General features: G+C 68.6%; 3 protein-coding genes across 3 annotated transcripts; 1 reads left to right on the top strand and 2 right to left on the bottom strand.

Annotated features, from left to right (window-relative positions):
* Window positions 1-2,917: 2,917 nt before the first annotated feature.
* On the bottom strand, window positions 2,918-5,649 carry EMIHUDRAFT_437718 (hypothetical protein). The gene is made up of 6 exons (XM_005763562.1): window positions 5,617-5,649; window positions 5,392-5,546; window positions 5,126-5,293; window positions 4,559-4,864; window positions 3,983-4,353; window positions 2,918-3,892 (listed from the first exon to the last, which is right to left on the bottom strand). Exons 2-6 carry the CDS (start codon window positions 5,506-5,508, stop codon window positions 3,469-3,471), a joined length of 1,386 nt encoding a protein of 461 aa, XP_005763619.1. The 5' UTR covers window positions 5,509-5,546; window positions 5,617-5,649; the 3' UTR covers window positions 2,918-3,468.
* A 3,225-nt stretch (window positions 5,650-8,874) lies between these two features.
* Window positions 8,875-10,022, top strand: EMIHUDRAFT_104930 (hypothetical protein; the record flags this gene model as incomplete). Its single annotated transcript, XM_005763561.1, has 3 exons — window positions 8,875-9,155; window positions 9,275-9,313; window positions 9,407-10,022. The coding sequence occupies 3 exons, from the start codon at window positions 8,875-8,877 to the stop codon at window positions 10,020-10,022; spliced, it is 936 nt and encodes a 311-aa protein (XP_005763618.1).
* Window positions 10,023-10,981: 959 nt separating this feature from the next.
* EMIHUDRAFT_215058 (hypothetical protein) lies at window positions 10,982-14,636 on the bottom strand (the record flags this gene model as incomplete). Its single annotated transcript, XM_005763560.1, has 7 exons — window positions 10,982-11,291; window positions 11,658-11,785; window positions 12,309-12,482; window positions 12,639-12,932; window positions 13,059-13,704; window positions 14,186-14,293; window positions 14,443-14,636. The coding sequence occupies 7 exons, from the start codon at window positions 14,634-14,636 to the stop codon at window positions 10,982-10,984; spliced, it is 1,854 nt and encodes a 617-aa protein (XP_005763617.1).
* Window positions 14,637-16,425: the final 1,789 nt, after the last annotated feature.

Raw genomic sequence — 16,425 nt, 5'->3', positions numbered from 1 at the left:
GATCCCCCGAGGGTTCTGGCCCCCCCCCCCCCCGTTCCCCCCGTTTTTCGGGGCGGGTAACCCGTACGGGGCGCATTCCGGGCCGTTACAGGCCCCCCCCCCCCCCCCACCGCGCGCGCGCCCGCCCGCCCTCAGGCCTTGCCCCATCTCCCACCGCCGCCGTACTCCCCTTTTCCGCCCCCCTCTCCACCCCCTGTCAGCCGCAGCCGACCCCCCCTCCCCCCTCCTCAGGCCTGCCCCCCATCTCCCGCCGCCGTTGCGGCCGCGCTCTCCTCCCCCCCCCCCGCCCCTCGCCCTCTAGCCGCCGCCCTCACCGCCCACACCCACCCACCCACACCCACACCTTAGCCAGTTGCGGCGGCCTCCGCAGGTGCGGACGACTGCGCGACCTTTTGCGCCAGACGCCAGACGCGGCAGATAGATTCTCGCCGTCGAACATTCTCGCTCCTGTGGGCAGTTCTCCGCATCCCGGGTAGAGCGAGCTCCCGAGGTGCTACCCGCCCGCTGCGCGCGTTGGACTCCAAGTCGATACGAGCGCGCCGCGCGTGGAGCACGCGGCGCGCTCGCATCGATTCGCCACTTCCAGCGTGAGGGTGTATAAATAGCTTCAAAGAAGGACCAAGCGCACCAGCGACACAAGGGACTGTTCTACTAATCAAAACCCGCCCTCAAGGGCTGGGAATGCTGCGCTCCCGCACGCCACCCCCCGCGAGCCCCCCGGCCCCGCCCCCCCGGGACCGCCGACGGCGCCGACCCCGCGAATTCATCCGCGCTCATCGGGACGCGGGGGCTCTCTCGGCTCTACGGACGGCCTACGGGACCGGCCCCAGCTTCGGCTGAGGGCTGAGGTAGAGCCCGACAAGCTGCCGAGCCCGAAGGAGGTGGGCGTGGTGGGAAGGTGGGGTGGTCCTTCACCCCGGCGGCCCGCGCACGCCGTCTGAGCCTAGCGCAGCGCGAACTCGCTCTGGGCCTAGCGCAGCGCGAGATTTGCGCAGCAACCCGGCCGGGCAACCCTTTAAAAAAACTTATTCTTCTTTTCCCTGTGTCGAGCCTGTCTGCTGTGAGAGAGAGTTGCCCTGTCTAAATTCTTTTCTCTGTGTTCTCCGAAATGGCGCCGGCCAGCTCTGCCGACGGAAGCGTCGCCCTAAATCTGAACGAGCCCGCCGATCCGGTGCTCCAGGGCCTGGCCAGCGCGGGTCACAGCGAGTATGTCCGCCTCTACACCGCCGCGGCCACCGCCCGGCGCGAAAACACGCTCGCGGCCGTCGAAGCACTCGGCGCCGTCCAGCGCGCGCCTTGCGTCGACCGCGCGGGCCGTCCGGTGTTCCTCTTCTACCCGTCGCGGCTCGCGGCGGGCGGCGCGAGCGGCGTCACGCTTGAGCGCGTCACCGCCCACGCGCTGCTGCTCATGCACGAGCACGTCGTCGCTCGGGGCGGCGAGTACGCGGTCGTGTGGGTGACAAACAACCTCGAGCCGGACGAGCTCGGTTGGCGGTGGTTCGTGTCGACGTACCGCATGGTACCGCACGCGTACCACAAGCAGATGCGCTCCCTCGCCGTCGTCCACCCGGCTGTCTCGACGCGGCTGACGCTGCTCGCGCTGTCGTACCTGCTTCGGGCCAGCTTTTGGGACAAGCTGGTGTACGCGGACCGGGTGGAGTTCCTGGATGAGGTGGTGCTCCCGGCCGCTCTCTCGTTCTCTCTCACCCCCAGCGCAGCCACACTCACACAGCCAGGGGCTCGGACTGGACACCGGCGCGGCATGGGTGGACGCGGGACAGATGATGACGGCACGCTCGAGCGACACACAGACACACACACTCAAAAAGACGCCCGGGTCACGCTTCCTTGCCCGACCGGCGCGAGGCCGCTGGCGGGACATGCACGTGCACGTGCACATGCACATGCACATGCACATGCACATGCACATGCACATGCACATGCACATGCACATGCACATGCACATGCACATGCACATGCGCATGCAGGTGGTGGAGAGCGTGGCGGAGTTGGACCTGCCCGCCGGCCTGCTCGAGTCCGACCGCTTCCTGGAACCTCCTAGGCACCTTCTAGGAACCGTCTAGGAACCTTCTAGGCCTGCTCGAGTACGACCGCTTCCTCGACCGCGAGATGGCCGCCACCACCGCACAGGCGGAGGGGCACGCCGGCGGGTTCGGCCTCGGCGCGGCGCTCGGCGGCGGCGGAGGGCTCGGGCTCGGCTTTGGCGGCGGCGGCGGAGCGATGGGCGGGCCTGGCGGCGACCCGCTCGGCATCGCCCACGGAGCGCGCTTCGAGGAGTGGCGCGCCGAGGAGCGGCGCAAGGAGGGCGGCGGCGCGGGCGGCGGCGGCGCGGGCGGCGGCGGCGCGGCACAGGCGCAGCCGTACAACCGCGAGCTCAATCGCGACGACGAGGAGGAGGAGAGCGAGGAGGAGGAGGAGGCGTGATGCCGCGGGTGCCACGCTGTCACGCGGTTGCGGGAGTGCCTCGGCGTGCCCGTTCACCGCCCCCGACGGAGGGCCCACCGCGCCACGGAACCGCGCTGCGGGAGGTGAGTGGTGACTGATCGCCCGACTTCTGGGGTCTGTGGAGTGTGGGCGGTCTACCGCGGCGCCGGCGCCGGGTGCCGGGAACGGGCTCGCCGTCGGGCGGGACCGGGAAGTGGACCGGGAGAGAGCTGAGAGAGGAGACCGCCTCCACTTTGCACAGTGACACAGCCCCACACGCAGTGGAGTCTCACTCACACTCGCTCGCTCAGGACTTTCTTTTCCTACACCCGTAGCCGTACACGCAACAGCCAACAGGCCCCAACACAGCAACACGGATCACGGCTTTACCGGTTTACGAATATTAGTTTACCCCGCCTGCCGGACTGCCGCTGCCCGCTTGTGGCTTGAGCCTTGACCTTGACGCGCTTTTGACATTTGAGAACAGTCCTCGTTCCGAACAATATAGCCAAGACTACAGTCTACTTTACATGCCGAGATGATGCGCATGAGATCTGGACGCGGCACACAACACAGACGGGGTGTGCACACGTCGACAACCATGCACAGAGACAGAACGCTCTCTCAGTCCCTCGCGACGTAACGCAGCACAGACGGGGGATCGGCCGCCACAATTAGGGGGGGCAGCACAGACGCGACACAGAGGAGAGTGTCAAAAGTGTTGTTCCGGTGGGCGAATCACCCACGATCTCGAGCCATCGTCCGCTCGGGTGGTCTGCGCGCGCGGTGCGACCCGCGGGCGCAGCCGTCGCTCATCTATCAGCGCTGGGGTTGCGTGTGCGGCGCACTCGACGCGCGCATCCATCGTCGCGCGCGGGCGGGGGGGAAGGAGGTGTGGCTCCCGCGCCTCCCTTCCTCCCACCCCTCCCATATCGGGCATTAGATCAACAAGGCCGGGGTGGCGGCGGCCCGGTAGCTCCCGCCCCCCCTCCCTCCCATCGCCCGGCCAGCCGCCAGCGCCTCTCAGCAAGCGACGGCGGGCATGACGGGCTCCGCCGGCATCACCGGCTCCGCCCGCATGAGCGGCTCCGCCGGCCCGCGCGGGTCGGGGCGGACGGCCACGTGCTGCCGCTTTGGCGACGAGTCGCACGAGCGCCGCTCGTCGCACAGCCCGAGGTCGCTCATGACGCAGTCAGAGCCGTTGTCGGCGTGTAGGTCGGCGGTGCTCACGGTGCGCACGCCGGAGACGGAGCCCGACTCGCTGGACGAGTCGGAGCACGTGTCGTCGCCCAGGCTCAGCCGGCTGGGCGGCGCGTACCGCACCTCCGCCGCCGACAGCTCCGTCGGCGCCAGCTCCTTGGAGACGCGGCGCTTGCGGCCGCCCGCCGCGCTCTTCCGCTGCTGCTCCTTCTCCCACTTGAGCAGGGGCGTGCCCGCGGCCGACGGCCTGCAACCGGGAGGCGCGAGGGCGGCGGGGGTGAGGGGGCGGCGGTGGAGGCGTGGGGTGGCACGGGGAGGAGGGGGGAGAGGCGCGCGCCAAATCCGCGGCGGCCGGAACGAGCGTCCAGAACGGCTCTTGCGCTCGGGCTCCTTCTCCTCGGGCGAGTCGGAGATGTCGAGCTCGGCGGTCGTCGCCGTGCTGTGCGACGAGCTCGACTCGACCCGCCGCAGCGGGCTCGGCGTGGGCTTGGCCGGCGCGCCGCCCTCAGCGCCGAGCGCCGGGACGGCTGGCATGACCGGCATGTGCCGCTTCTGCAGTGCGGTGACGGCGGCGAGTGCCTCGTTGGCGGCGGCCTCATCAGTGAGCCCCGCCTCGCGCATCGCCTGCGCGCAGTCCAGCGCGAAGTCGTCCAGCGCGCCGCCGCACAGCTCCGCCAGCGGAACGGCCCCTTGCTTGCTCTTCTTTCCCTGCACGGGCAGGCGGGAGAGAGGGGGGAGGGGTGAGGCGTGCTGGCGGCAGAACGAGCCGCCGGCAGTGAACGCGTGAGCGCCGCAGCACGCTTCGTCGGCCGCGAGCCCCACCCGCGGCGGGCAGCGCCGGGAGCACAAAACCGGCGCGCGGCCGCCCGCGGAGTGTGCGTGTAGAGGCTGAGCGGGGTGTGGTCGGGCGCACCTTCCCGTCGGCTGAGCGCGAGCCATTTTCGCCGAGGGCGAGCCCAAACCAGAGCAGCGTCTCGATGGCGGCGGCGCACGTGGACGGGTCGGTGTGCTTGGCCGCGCCCCTCCCCGGCGGCGCCGGCCCGTCGAAGCCGAGCGGCGGCTCGCCCGCGTCCGCCCTGCCGCCGCCGCCGCCCTCCTCGGCGGCGACGCGCAGGTTTGAAGAATAGGCCGCCGCGCGGATCCGGGAGCGGACCATGGCGAGGTCCGCGTCGCGGAGGACGCGCCGGCTGCCCGCGCCCCCGCTCCCGTCGTCGAGGACCTGCGAATCGGAGAGGCGGGGGAGGGCTGGGGCGGTTAGGCGCCACCACCGTTCAAGCGCCGCCGTTCAAGCGCTGGAGGGTGGAGGGGTTGCGAGAGGGGAGGTGGGGCGCGGAGGTGGACGCGGCGGGCCGGGCTGCTGGCGAGCGGCGTTCGCCGCCGCACGCGCGGCCCGGAGCGGTCGCGCGGTTCCGCCCGCTCGCCGCGGGAGGGTGGTGCGGAGGCAGTCGCAGCCGGCGGGTGATTGCACGGCGGAGCGCACCAGAGCGTCCGACCCCTCCCCCTCGAGCCTCACGAGCGGCCGGTCGCGGTCGAGGCACTTGGAGAGTATCCCGCTGAAGCACTTGTCGTGCTCCGTCGCTCGCACCCGGCTGTCGGCGTCGCGCGCAGACCGCGCGCTGTACCGCTGCGCGCTGAGATCGTTTGTTCTCTGCGCGGCGGTAACAGACGCGGGTGAGAGCTGATGGTGCTGCGCGAGCGCCGTCGCGAGACGGGGGAGGCGGGAAGGGGGGAGGGGAACTCGCGCGCCTGCATGTCTGCGTCCAGCAGGTGAAAGTACTCACAGTACTGCACCCACCCCTCCACCCTGGCAGCGAGCGAGCTGTCGGCCGGCGACGCCGGCGGCGGCTGGACGTGGGCCGGCATTCAGCGGCTTGCCGCTGGAGGAGCACGGGGCGAGGCGTCTGTCGGGCGGGGCGGAGGGGCTCAGGCGCCGAGCGATGGCCCGTGGGCGGCCGCGGCGAAGTCGCGTACCTCCAATACGAGTGGCAGAGCGACCACGATGTGTGGGGCTCGTCAAGTGGGTCCGAGCTCCCGATCTGGAATCTTCTCAAATATTGAAATTGCGTTTTCTTTTTTGGCTCTCTTTTCTCTCTCCCTCTTTTCTCTCTCTCTCTCCCTCTCCCTCTCCCTCTCTCTCTCTCCCTCTCGTCGTTGTCGTCTTCGTCGTCATCTTCGTCACTGCCGCCGCCGTTGCCGCCGCCACCGTCGCCGCCTCACCGCCGTCACCGCCGTCGCCTCCGCCGCCTCCGCTCGACGCGCTTGCCCGTTCGAGTGTACTTTTGCGTCAGCAGCCAGAGCGCCGACTCATGCGACCTCGGCTGTACAATGCTGTCTTAAGGTCCGACAGGTTCGGCACCGGGCACCGCCTCGGTATAAAAATGCGCCTGCGGGCGGACCCTCACAGATCACAGATCACCACTCGGTCTCGCTGTGTGTGTCACACACTTCTCTACGCCGAACGCGTCCTCGGCCACCAAAAAGCTGTGGGTGAACTCGTACTCGTGCACTGACTCGGCCATGATACCTTCCCCGCCCGGAGGCCCAGTTTGAGGCCTGCTATCGTTCGCAGCCGAAGCTCCCGTGATCTCCAACTAGGACGTACGACCCTCCTGTAAGTTGACGGCCCCGACCCAAGCCATGTCGCGGATGGACCGTGGGCGTGGCGCGCTTCATAGCCGTACCTGCGGTCCCTCGCGTTGCCATGTGATGCCCTACGCTCCAAACCAACTCGTCCTACCGCTCTGACCCGCACCTGCACCTCCCCCATGGTGCCGGGCGGAGCGGCCGGTAGCAGTCGCTCGAAGAGGCGCGCGCGGCCCTCACCCCACGGATGGACCCTCGCGACTTGTCTCGCGCGTCAAGCTCGTACCCGCCCGCAAGTCACTGCTGGCTTACCGCCAGCCAGAAGCGTCACGATGGCGCCGCATTGCACGTCAGGCAGCCAAAACGCCGCTCGTACCTGGATGTACAGAGCTGCGTCACTCATGTCTGTTGAGTACGCGACGGCAACACGCGAACGGGCATGCTCCGGGGCAGATAAATCGCGTGCGAGGGCGCATGCCACTACCCGCCACACCTACCTCTTGCGCCCGTTGCCCCCCAAACCCATTGCAGCAGCACAAGCGAGATATGCAGCGCGCAGCCCGTAATCTCGTCCTGGACGCCTTGCTACAGGTGTGCTGACGGGCTGCGCGTGAGGCTGCGACCGAGAGGTCACCCTCACGCTCGACTTTGAGCCGAGCCCACCAGCCCGTCCTGGTGCCGCAGTGATCTGGTGGGTAATCTAAATCTCCCGCTCGCCGAGGCGACACCTCGCCGGCTAACAAAATGCTGCCTGTGGGTGTCAATTCTTCATCATACACCTAGAGGAGGCGGATCTCTGAGCGTTCGCGCGCAGCATTGTCGATGCACCTCTCTCTAGCTATCTATCTGGGCCGGGCGGCACGGTCCTCTTGGGCATGAGAGGTGAGTTTTCCGCTCGCTGGTGCTGCGTCGTCGGGCGACCAGCGTCGTAATCACTCGTGTTGAGAATCATATTTAATCAAGAGAAGCTCAGATGAAAGCAGGATGTTTTCTGTTTTCTTGCCGCGAAGCAACGGAACTCGCGCCTCTCTTGTCACGTGCCCGTCGCTGCCCGTCGCTGCTGGTAGGTTGCAAGACGCGACGCGCATGAGCAGACGCCACCGTGCGAGAGGCACAGCATGTGCCGCTGCGACCGACGACGCTGCAGAGGCACCGGCTGGTCGCACACGTGGCGCTGCAGCGGCAGCCGCACCGACACCAGGACCGGTCTCCCCCAGTGCGGACGTCCCAGACTGGGTAGGGCCTCCCGGCAGCTCGGTGGCCGACACACGCGACTCTCCTGCTCTGATAAGCAACCGTGAGCTCGAGGCCTCACTTGCCGCGCCAAGTGCGGCAGGTGTGATGAGCGGAACTGCCCCGGGGCGCGAGACCGGGCCGGTAAAGGGGACGGCTGCACCGAATTCTCCCGTTCGCGTGGTTGCGTGGGGACCACGCCGATGCGCGTCAGCCTTCCGCTGCGCAGCTCGCTGTGCTGCGCCGCCCGGCAGTGTCGCTGGTCGCGCCCGGCCGGATTGAGAAGAAGAAGAGGCGGCGGGGCGGTCGAGGCAAGCGGGGCCGGCAGGCTGGCGAGGAGCCCCCGAGCCCTCAGCCGCGCCGCAGCCGCCGCGGGGGAGGGGTGCAGTAGAAGAGAGTAATTGGCACCTGCAGTTGTAAGTACGTGTTGCCATGCACATTTTGCAGCTGCTGCGAATGAAGGACCAGAGGGAGTGGCTGATAGCGGGTGTTGTGTGTGTCTCGCCCCGCAGCCACGAGAGGCCGGAGAGCCACCACAGCAGCGCACACCACAGCAGCGCACTTCTGCCACACAGCGCCGGTTGATGCACTCTGCGTACGCAACCGCTGCCGGCTATCGCCTACGGAGGCATTGCACGCCCTGTCCGCTACGCGATGGCGAGGCAAGCCATCGACGGCATCAGAGGGCGAGGCAATGGATGGCACATCTCACCGCCTCGGAGTCAGCGCCATGGGCGGAACTAACATGTCAGGCTGTAGACCGTGAGTCGCAAGCTCTGCTCTGCTCTCATAGATAGTTGATGGACAATCGGCATAGCGGACGAGCCTCCCCACTCTTCTGGTGTGTTGTGGTCCGCCGGCTCTTCTGGTGTGTTGTGGTGCGACGACCGAGTGCTGCTCGCTCGAGGCCGCCGCCCTTTGCACGCGGCGCTGAGGCGTGATGAGGACGCATGCGGGTGGCGCACGACACTCGGCGGCCATCGGGAGGCGCCAGCTCGGCGGTGGTGGCGGCTCGTGGCCGCAACGTAGTGGTGTGGCTGAGCCAGCTCCGGGACGTTCGTTTCGATAATTATGAACGAGTTAGTCCAGAAACATAGCCAAAATCCTCGGGTACGTCTGTAAGAGCTACATACACTGGAAAATCACACGGTATGCTCAGAACATCGAACCGACCCAGCGTTGTGCTCCGCAGCGACGATCTTCTTCGCCGAAATCTTAATTTTTTCTCAGCTTCGTCGGCGGCGCGTCCAGGCTCTTCCTGCGAAGATAGGGTCGTCTTGCCGCAGGTGCCGCCTCGACGGCCGGCCGGCAGCCCGGCCTCGCACCGCCAGCGAGCGAGCCATGGAGGTACTCTCAGCTTACTCGCCTCTTGCCTCTCGCCCACCGCAGACCTTCGCGGCGCATCATCGCGAGATGGCGGCCAAGTACAAGCCGGTCACTGCTCGCGAGAAGCAACGCGCCTCCCGCTTCAGCGCCTCCAAAGCGCCGTCGACGCCGCCGCCTAGGCAGGCCGCCAAGACCAAGGCACAAATCGGACGAGCGCCCTTGCAGCCGACAACGCGGCCGCCGCCGGCACTTGCGGCGGCAGGTGCGCCCAGCAAGCCGGCGTCGTCTGCGGACGTCAAGACGCACGGCGGGCACGGCGGAGGGAAGGAGAACGGGAGCTCCAACTTCAACCCCGACAAGTACAAGCGGTCGCCCTGCGACAGGCTCGCCTGCCCTCGCTCGCGTCACCCCTGTCGCCATCACGGCTCACCTCGCGTCGCCCTGTCGCCCTCGCCTGTCCTCGACGTCACTCGATGGACGCCCGCAGGTGGAAGGCCGGCCAGTGCTCCAAAGGCGACCTGTGCTGGTGAGCGCTGCCCGCTCTTGTGTGTATCCAGTACTCCCCCCGATCGCCCCCCTCGCTCACTCACGCGACAGCTCGCGACCGTGTGCACCGCAGGTTCAGGCACGGAGCACAGGACACGGCGACGGAGGCGCCGTCCTTCGTTCTGATGATGCATGTCGAGGAGGGGCTGTCAAAGCCCCCTCTCATCCGCAAGGGTGCCGCTACCCGCTCCGACCCCGCGTACAGCGAGTGCCACCTGTGCGTCGGGCCCGCCTCAAACGACTGCGTGCCTGAGGGCGCCCCCTCCGAATGTGCAAACGTGCGAACGACCGAGCCGCTCGCCAGCGCCGCGGTCGGTTCTGGTGAGTCGAAGTCAACGGACAGCCCGGCCAGCCCCCGCAGCCCGGTGACCGTGATGGAGCTCAGCCTCGAGCCGCCGCAGTTCCAGCCCGACCGAGGCCTCGTCCTCGACGCAGCGCCCCTCGCTTTCCCTCTCGAGCCACTTCGTGCGACCCCGTGCGCATGGGCGTGGGGTGGCTCGCCCTACTTTGTCTTTCAGCCCTCGCCGCCGCCAACGTCGTCGCCTCCACAGGACCTCCCCTGGCCCTGGCAGTGGTTCAGCGGAGGCGCAAAGGCGGCGCCTCCGATCTGGGAGCTCCCTCTGGTGTCGTCAATGTCGATCCCACTCTCGCTGCTGGTGACACCGACCGACGGCGCATCCGCATGCTAAACAGCTAAAGACGGCGTCGCGGCTTCCTCACGCGTCGTTACACCGGACCTCTCCCACGCCACGTCGCTTGCGGCGGTCCCCTTCCCAGCTCCGCAGAGAGCCCGTGCGTTACGGGGTGTGGAGGGTGAGTTGAACAGGGGGTTGTGCGCCGGGCCCTCCTGCTCCGCCGCAGGCGCCTGTTGATAGGTCCATGTGATAGCCCTGGATGGGCAATGCATACGCCTCACTGGACCTCAGATCGCCCGACCGCGTCCCGGTGCTCTGCCGTCGGATTTGTGACGCCGCCGCACCGCGCCGCGGGCGCGGCCGGGGGCCCTCTGAAGCGCCCCCGCCCCGGCCTCCGGCGACCCGACGGCCGCCTCCGCGGCGGCGGCGCCCTGCGCGTCCAGCTGCAGCTCGATCGCCAGGGCCAAGCAGTCCGGGCCCTGAGGCCCCCGAGCAGTGCAAACATCCATCGCTTCCATGCCTCGAGGAGCGATCTACCGGTTCTCACCCGTCGGCAGAGACGCCGAACGAAAACGCCTCTCAACCTCCTCGAGATTCAGTTTGGGTTTGGGGCTTGGAAAATCAATGTTTTGGTGGACCATATCCCCCCCTATCAAGATGCTGTCTACCCTCACCTCCCCCCGTAGGTCGCCTTCCTCTACGACGCGCTCAAGCGGATGCGGGCGGTGGCGGACCTGGAGGAGGGAGAGAGCCACCGCACCTCCCACAAGGCGGAGGCGGAGGAGGCGGGAAGTGAGGCGGGCCAGTCCGTCGCGGTCACGGTCGAGGTGGAGGCGGACAGCGAGGGCGAGGCCCATGGCGAGGCCGTGCTGCCCGAGACATGCCCAAGAGCACGTGCCCGGCCCAGATAGATAGCTAGAGAGACGTGCATCGACAATGCTGCGCGCGAACGCTCAGAGATCCGCCTCCTCTAGGTGTATGATGAGGAATTGACACCCACAGACAGCAGTTTGTTAGCCGGCGAGGCGGGAGTGCGGCGGCGGCAAGTTGGTTCGTGGCCGCGTCGCGAGCGAGGGTAGCGCCGCAAGCGAGGGTAGCCGCCGTCGATCAACAGCGCATGCCGCCGCGAGCCGCCGCGAGTTGCAGCTAGTCCAGCGGTAGGACGTGCGGTCGAACCGTGAGCTAGCACCGGTACGGCGCACGTATAGCCGCACCAGCAGCAGAGCAGCTGCGCTCGCCATCGGCGTTCGAGCGAGCACAAGCGACTGGCTGTGGAGGGCGCTGGTCATGGCGGCAGCAGTGGCGGCGGGAGCCGCCGAGCGCCTGTTGAGGCGCGGCTACGACTGGACGCTCACACGGGCATCGAGGATGTGCAGCAGGGCACTCGAGCGTGCGGTGGCCGAGCGACGGCCGCGGCGCACCGAGGCTGATGGAGGTGCACCTGACCGCCGAGCGGCTGCGAGCGGCCGCCGAGGAGGCATCGGCGACTCCTCCGCCCCACCAGGAGCCACGCGGGCGGCCAGGGAGCGCGTGCGAGCTCGCTGACTTCGAAGCAGATCTCGGCGTCGTGCGTCCCGCTGCTGGCTAGAGATCGTCCTAGTTGGAGATCACGGGAGCTCGGCTGCGAACGATAGCAGGCCTCAAACTGGGCCTCCGGGCGGGGAAGGTATCATGGCCGAGTCAGTGCACGAGTACGAGTTCACCCACAGCTTTTTGGTGGCCGAGGACGCGTTCGGCGTAGAGAAGTGTGTGACACACACAGCGACGAGTTCTCCCACGACGCACGAGTAAGAGTTCTCCCACGAGTACGAGTTCTGCTGTCTCTTCACATGGAGAGAAGCCACGCTCCTCACTTCTCCCGCAGCGGCTGGCTACGCTGGCCAGCCTCCTTCGCGAGGGAGGCCAGCAGCCCGGGACGCAGCGCTGCCTCAGCCGGTGGGACCCAGCCCGGCTGCGCGTGCAGCGAGCCTGTGAGCGTCGCCTGTAGCTTCGGCAGCGTCGTGGCGCCTGCCGCCGGCACCCCGGAGGGCGGATAGTAGATATCCATGATGAGCGACACGCGGCGGCGGCGTCGGTGCCTTGCCAGGCGGATGAGGCGGGAGCGAGGGCGGCGGCGTCGGCGCCTTGCCGGGTGGGTGCGGCGGCGGCGAGGGCGGCGGCGACGGTGCCTAGCCAGGCGGATGAGGCGGGAGCGAGGGCGGCGGCGTCGGCGCCTTGCCGGGTGGGTGCGGCGGGAGCGAGGGCGGCGGCGTCTGCAAGCGACGGCAACGGGTCTGGGGGTAGCGGCGGCGCCTCGCTCCGTCGCAGCAGCGGCAGCGGCGGCGCGCCGCTCAGCCGCACCCTCGCCGCCAGGTCTGCAACCGCGCCGCTCAGCTGCACCCTCGCCGCCAGGTCTGCACCCTCCCGCTCGCTTGCCTCCGCCGTCGGCACCTCGCTCTCCTCCGGCAGCCCTGGCGCCGACCCCTCCGGTTTCTCCTGCACCAAAGAAGCCGCTCCCGGCGCCTCTCGGCCTGCCTGCCAGAGGCGGCGCGTCGCAAGCGGACACGAATCCAGTGCTCGCCATGCGCGCTCGCAAACTGAAGCCAAGTGCGCGGGAAAGGGCGCAGCCGGAAGCGCAGAGCGCAACTCCCGGTAAGCTTCAGCGTCAGTCGAGGTCTTCTCCATCTCCACCACGAGGGCCGTCAGGTAGTCCGCCTTGAGGCGGTTGTGACGTGCTGTCACAGCCGCCTCACAATGACGATCGAGAGCCGCTCGGATGACGAGCCGCAAGTCGGAGACCGCTAGGGCGGTGAGCCGTTGCGACTCGCTCTCCCTCAACTTCCTCCTCGGCAACCCCCTCCACTTCCTCCGCAGCTCCGCCGCCGCTGCCTCCGCCGCATCGCTCTCCGGGTCCTCGTTGTCGAGCGCCGCGCAGAGACGCCGCAAGTGAGCCATCTCCAGCCTCGCCTCCGCCACCGCCGCCGCCTGTGTGTGTTGCAGTAGCACCTCCGCGCCGGCATCCAAGACCTCGAGCAGCGCCTCGCGCGCGCCCCCCGGGGCGCGCGAGAGGACACGGAGTGTGCGGAGGCACTGCGCGAGGCGGGAGTGCACACTCCGCAGCTCTGCCGCCGCTGCCTTCGCCGCATCGCTCGTCGGATCTACCGTCGTCTCCCGCTCGAGCGCAGCGATGAGACGCCGCAAGTGAGCCACATCCTGCCTCGCCACCGCCTCCGACACCGCCTGCGTGTGTTGACGCAGCGCCTCCATGCCGATCCAAAAGACCTCGAGCAGCGCCTCGCGCGCGGTGCCCTGTGCGCCCCCGACGCCGCCTTGACCCACTCCGCCCAACCTCCTCCGCAACTCCGCCGCCGCTGCCTTCGCCGCATCGCTCGTCGGATCTGCCGTCGTCTCCCGCTCGAGCGCAGCGATGAGAGGCCGCAAGCGAGCCGCGTCCTGCTCCGCCTCCGTCACCGCCACCGCCTGTGTGTGTTGGCGCAACGCCTCGAACGCGGCGCCCTGTGCGCCCCCCGGGAGCGCACAGTGCGCCGCGGGCAATTTCCTCCGCAACTCCGCCGCCGCTGCCTTCGCCGCATCGCTCGTCGGATCTACCGTCGTCTCCCGCTCGAGCGCAGCGATGAGACGCCGCAAGCGAGCCGCGTCCTGCTCCGCGGCGTCCGCAGCCCGCAAGCGAGCCGCGTGCTGCTCCGCCACCGTCCTGCACTCATGCCATCGCAGCGCCTCCAAGGCGCCGCTAATCCTGCCCAGTTGGGGGTACCGCCAGAGAGCATGCGCCGCATCATCCGCCGCTTTACTACTTAGATCATCATTTTGCAGAGTCTGGACGTGCAATCGCATACGCCTTTGTAGCTCTGCATCCGAGGGCGGCTCGCCGTAGCCCCCTGTTCCTGTCGAAGCCGCACTATCATGCGAGGTCCTTCGAACTAGAAAGTCGAACTGCTTTGAGTCGGCTGGCGCCGAGGCCGCTTCGGCTCAGGTGTTGCAGCGTTGCAACGCCTGAGCCACTGGTCCGCCGCCTCCGCCGCCGCCGCCGCCGCCTCCGCCTCCGCCGCCGCCGCCGCCGCCGCCGCCGCCGCCGCCACCTCCGCCGCTGCCGTCCGGAGGCTGGGAGAGGCACGCGCTGCGGCGGACGGCGGCGCCGCGGCGGACGGCGGCGCCGCGGCGGGCGGCTGCAGAGCAGCGGTGGGTGCAGCGGCGGCGGCGGCGCAGATACACATCACCACGTTCGCTGCATTGATAAGCAGATTGGCAAAGAGCTGACGCGCAGCGCCAAACACTCCGCCGGCTCCGACACGCTGCGCGTGCCAGGCCAGGTGGTGAAGACCTCCCTAGGTGCGCGGACGAGGCGGTATCATGCTGGAGCAGGGCTCGAGAGCAGGAGAGGGGCAGCGCGCGAAGCGCCTGCATCTCGGCCTGCTTCTGCGCGAGGAGGGTAAGCATCGGCCGATTCTGCTGGTCCGCGTACGGCGAGGTCAACCGCGCCAGCTCGCGAAGCAGCTCGTCCAGCATCGCGAGCTGGGGTCTGAGCGCTGCGGCGTCCATCTGGCCACGCAGCAGCGAGAGCGGCGCCCTTGCGGACAGCAGCAGCCTCGCACAGAGGCGGCCGAGGTCGCTGTCGCCCACGGCCTCGGAGAGGACGCGCACAGCGCCCTGCAGATCCAAGACAGACATGGCGCGAAGAGCTGCGCCCAACTTCGATGTGGTGGAGATTTTCTCATCGCTCAAGGGATCGCTTGTCATGTGTGAGAGAGTTCTCGAGGTTCTCGAGGTGGATATCCTTTGGCCGCGTTGGGTAGCGAGGATTGGTGTAACCCGAGCCACGGAGGCGTGTTTTCTGGCGGCCGACCGTCAGTGCACCTGACGGCCGACCGTCAGTGCACGGAGTTGCCACTTCTCCGACTGCCCCGGCTAGTTCCCGAGGTCGCGCGGGGCTGACCCCTGCGTCCCCCGAGACCTAGCGCGGGTGGGTTGGAGGGGCCTCCGTTGGAAGGCGCGCAAGCACGCCCTACGTCTTCCCCTCCTCCCCATCGGGCCGCGTGAGCGGCCACGCCTCGCAGATTCGTTTTGGGGGGGGGCGACAGGAAGCTGCCTCGCCCGCTCGCGCCCGACTTTCTACCTCCTCGTGATCCAGCCCGCCACCCCCCTCGCCTCGTCACCCTCCCGCCGCCTCGCCGCTGCCTCGCCCGCACCCTCCCGCCGCCTCGCCGCTACCTCGCCCGCTCGCGCCCGACTTTCTACCTCCTCGTGATCCAACCCGCCGCTCGCGCCCGACTGTCTACCTCCTCGTGATCCAGCCCGCCACCCCCCTCGCCTCGTCACCCTCCCGCCGCCTCGCCGCTGCCTCGCCCGCTCGCGCCCGACTTTCTACCTCCTCGTGATCCAGCCCGCCACCCCCCTCGCCTCGTCACCCTCCCGCCGCCTCGCCGCTGCCTCGCCCGCTCGCGCCCGACTTTCTACCTCCTCGTGACCCGACCCGCCACCCCCCTCGCCTCGTCACCCTCCCGCCGCCTCGCCGCTGCCTTGCCAGCTCGCGCCCGACTTTCTACCTCCTCGTGATCCAGCCCGCCACCCCCCTCGCCTCGTCACCCTCCCGCCGCCTCGCCGCTGCCTCGCCCGCTCGCGCCCGACTTTCTACCTCCTCGTGATCCAACCCGCCACCCCCCTCGCCTCGTCACTCTCCCGCCGCCTCGCCGCCACCCCGCCCGCTCGCGCCCGACTTTCTACCTCCTCGTGATCGCCGTGCCGTTTGTCTCGCCGTCCGAGACGTCCTGCCTGCCGTCTGCTGCCGCCGCGCCGCCTTACCGCCGACCCTTTCCCCGCCGTCCAATGCTCCGCCGTCCCTTCGCCGCTGTGGTCTGCCGTCGTGCCACCGTTCCTTACCGTGCCGCTCCTTCCTCCGTGCCGCGCCGCCCTTGCCGTTTAGCCTGCCGTACCCCCTGCCGTCCGTAACCGCCGTGCCGCCATACCGCCGCTCCTACAGTGCCGCGCCCGCCGTACCGTATGTCCCGCCGTCCGATGTCCTGCCTGCCGTCTGCTGCCGCCGCGCCGCCTTACCGCCGACCCTTACCGTGCCGCGCCGCCTTTACACACACACCTTACTTTCTGCTCGACCGAGTTTGCGCTGATGAGCGAACCGAGCCGCCGGGTGCCCCGCAGCGGCCTCGCTGGGCCAGAACGTCGGCCCCGAGTGCTCCGCAGCAGCCTCGCTGAGCCAGAACGTCGGCTCGCGAGGTGGGGTGCTAGTCTGGGACCCATACGTGGCAGTTCCCTTGCTCCAAGCGCTTGCGCTTCGGCGGTAGTGATCTAATCACCCGAATACCACGTTCGGATCGCTCCTCATCGCAAACCCCGTCAGCAGTTCACCTACGGGTATGTTCGTAAGAGCTACATACACTGAAAAAAACTCCCATACCGGTAAAGATTGAGCACGACTCGACTCTTTCTTCATTCATTGCTGAAC

Source organism: Emiliania huxleyi, assembly GCF_000372725.1.
Source record: "Emiliania huxleyi CCMP1516 unplaced genomic scaffold EMIHUscaffold_63, whole genome shotgun sequence".
In the NCBI taxonomy this organism is placed as follows: domain Eukaryota; phylum Haptophyta; order Isochrysidales; family Noelaerhabdaceae; genus Emiliania; species Emiliania huxleyi.
Note: the sequence above shows the minus strand (reverse complement) of the source record. Positions and strands in the feature narration are given on the sequence as shown.

What these genes read in the sequence shown, in the direction of transcription:
- EMIHUDRAFT_437718 (XM_005763562.1), bottom strand. Translation starts at nt 5,508, where the DNA reads ATGCCGGCCCACGTCCAGCCGCCGCCGGCGTCGCCGGCCGACAGCTCG. An exon ending in TGCTGGACGCAGACATGCAG is followed by an intron (nt 5,294 to 5,391) that starts GCGCGCGAGTTC and finishes ACCGCCGCGCAG; the next exon opens with AGAACAAACGATCTCAGCGC. An exon ending in TTCCGGCCGCCGCGGATTTG is followed by an intron (nt 3,893 to 3,982) that starts GCGCGCGCCTCT and finishes TCCCGGTTGCAG; the next exon opens with GCCGTCGGCCGCGGGCACGC.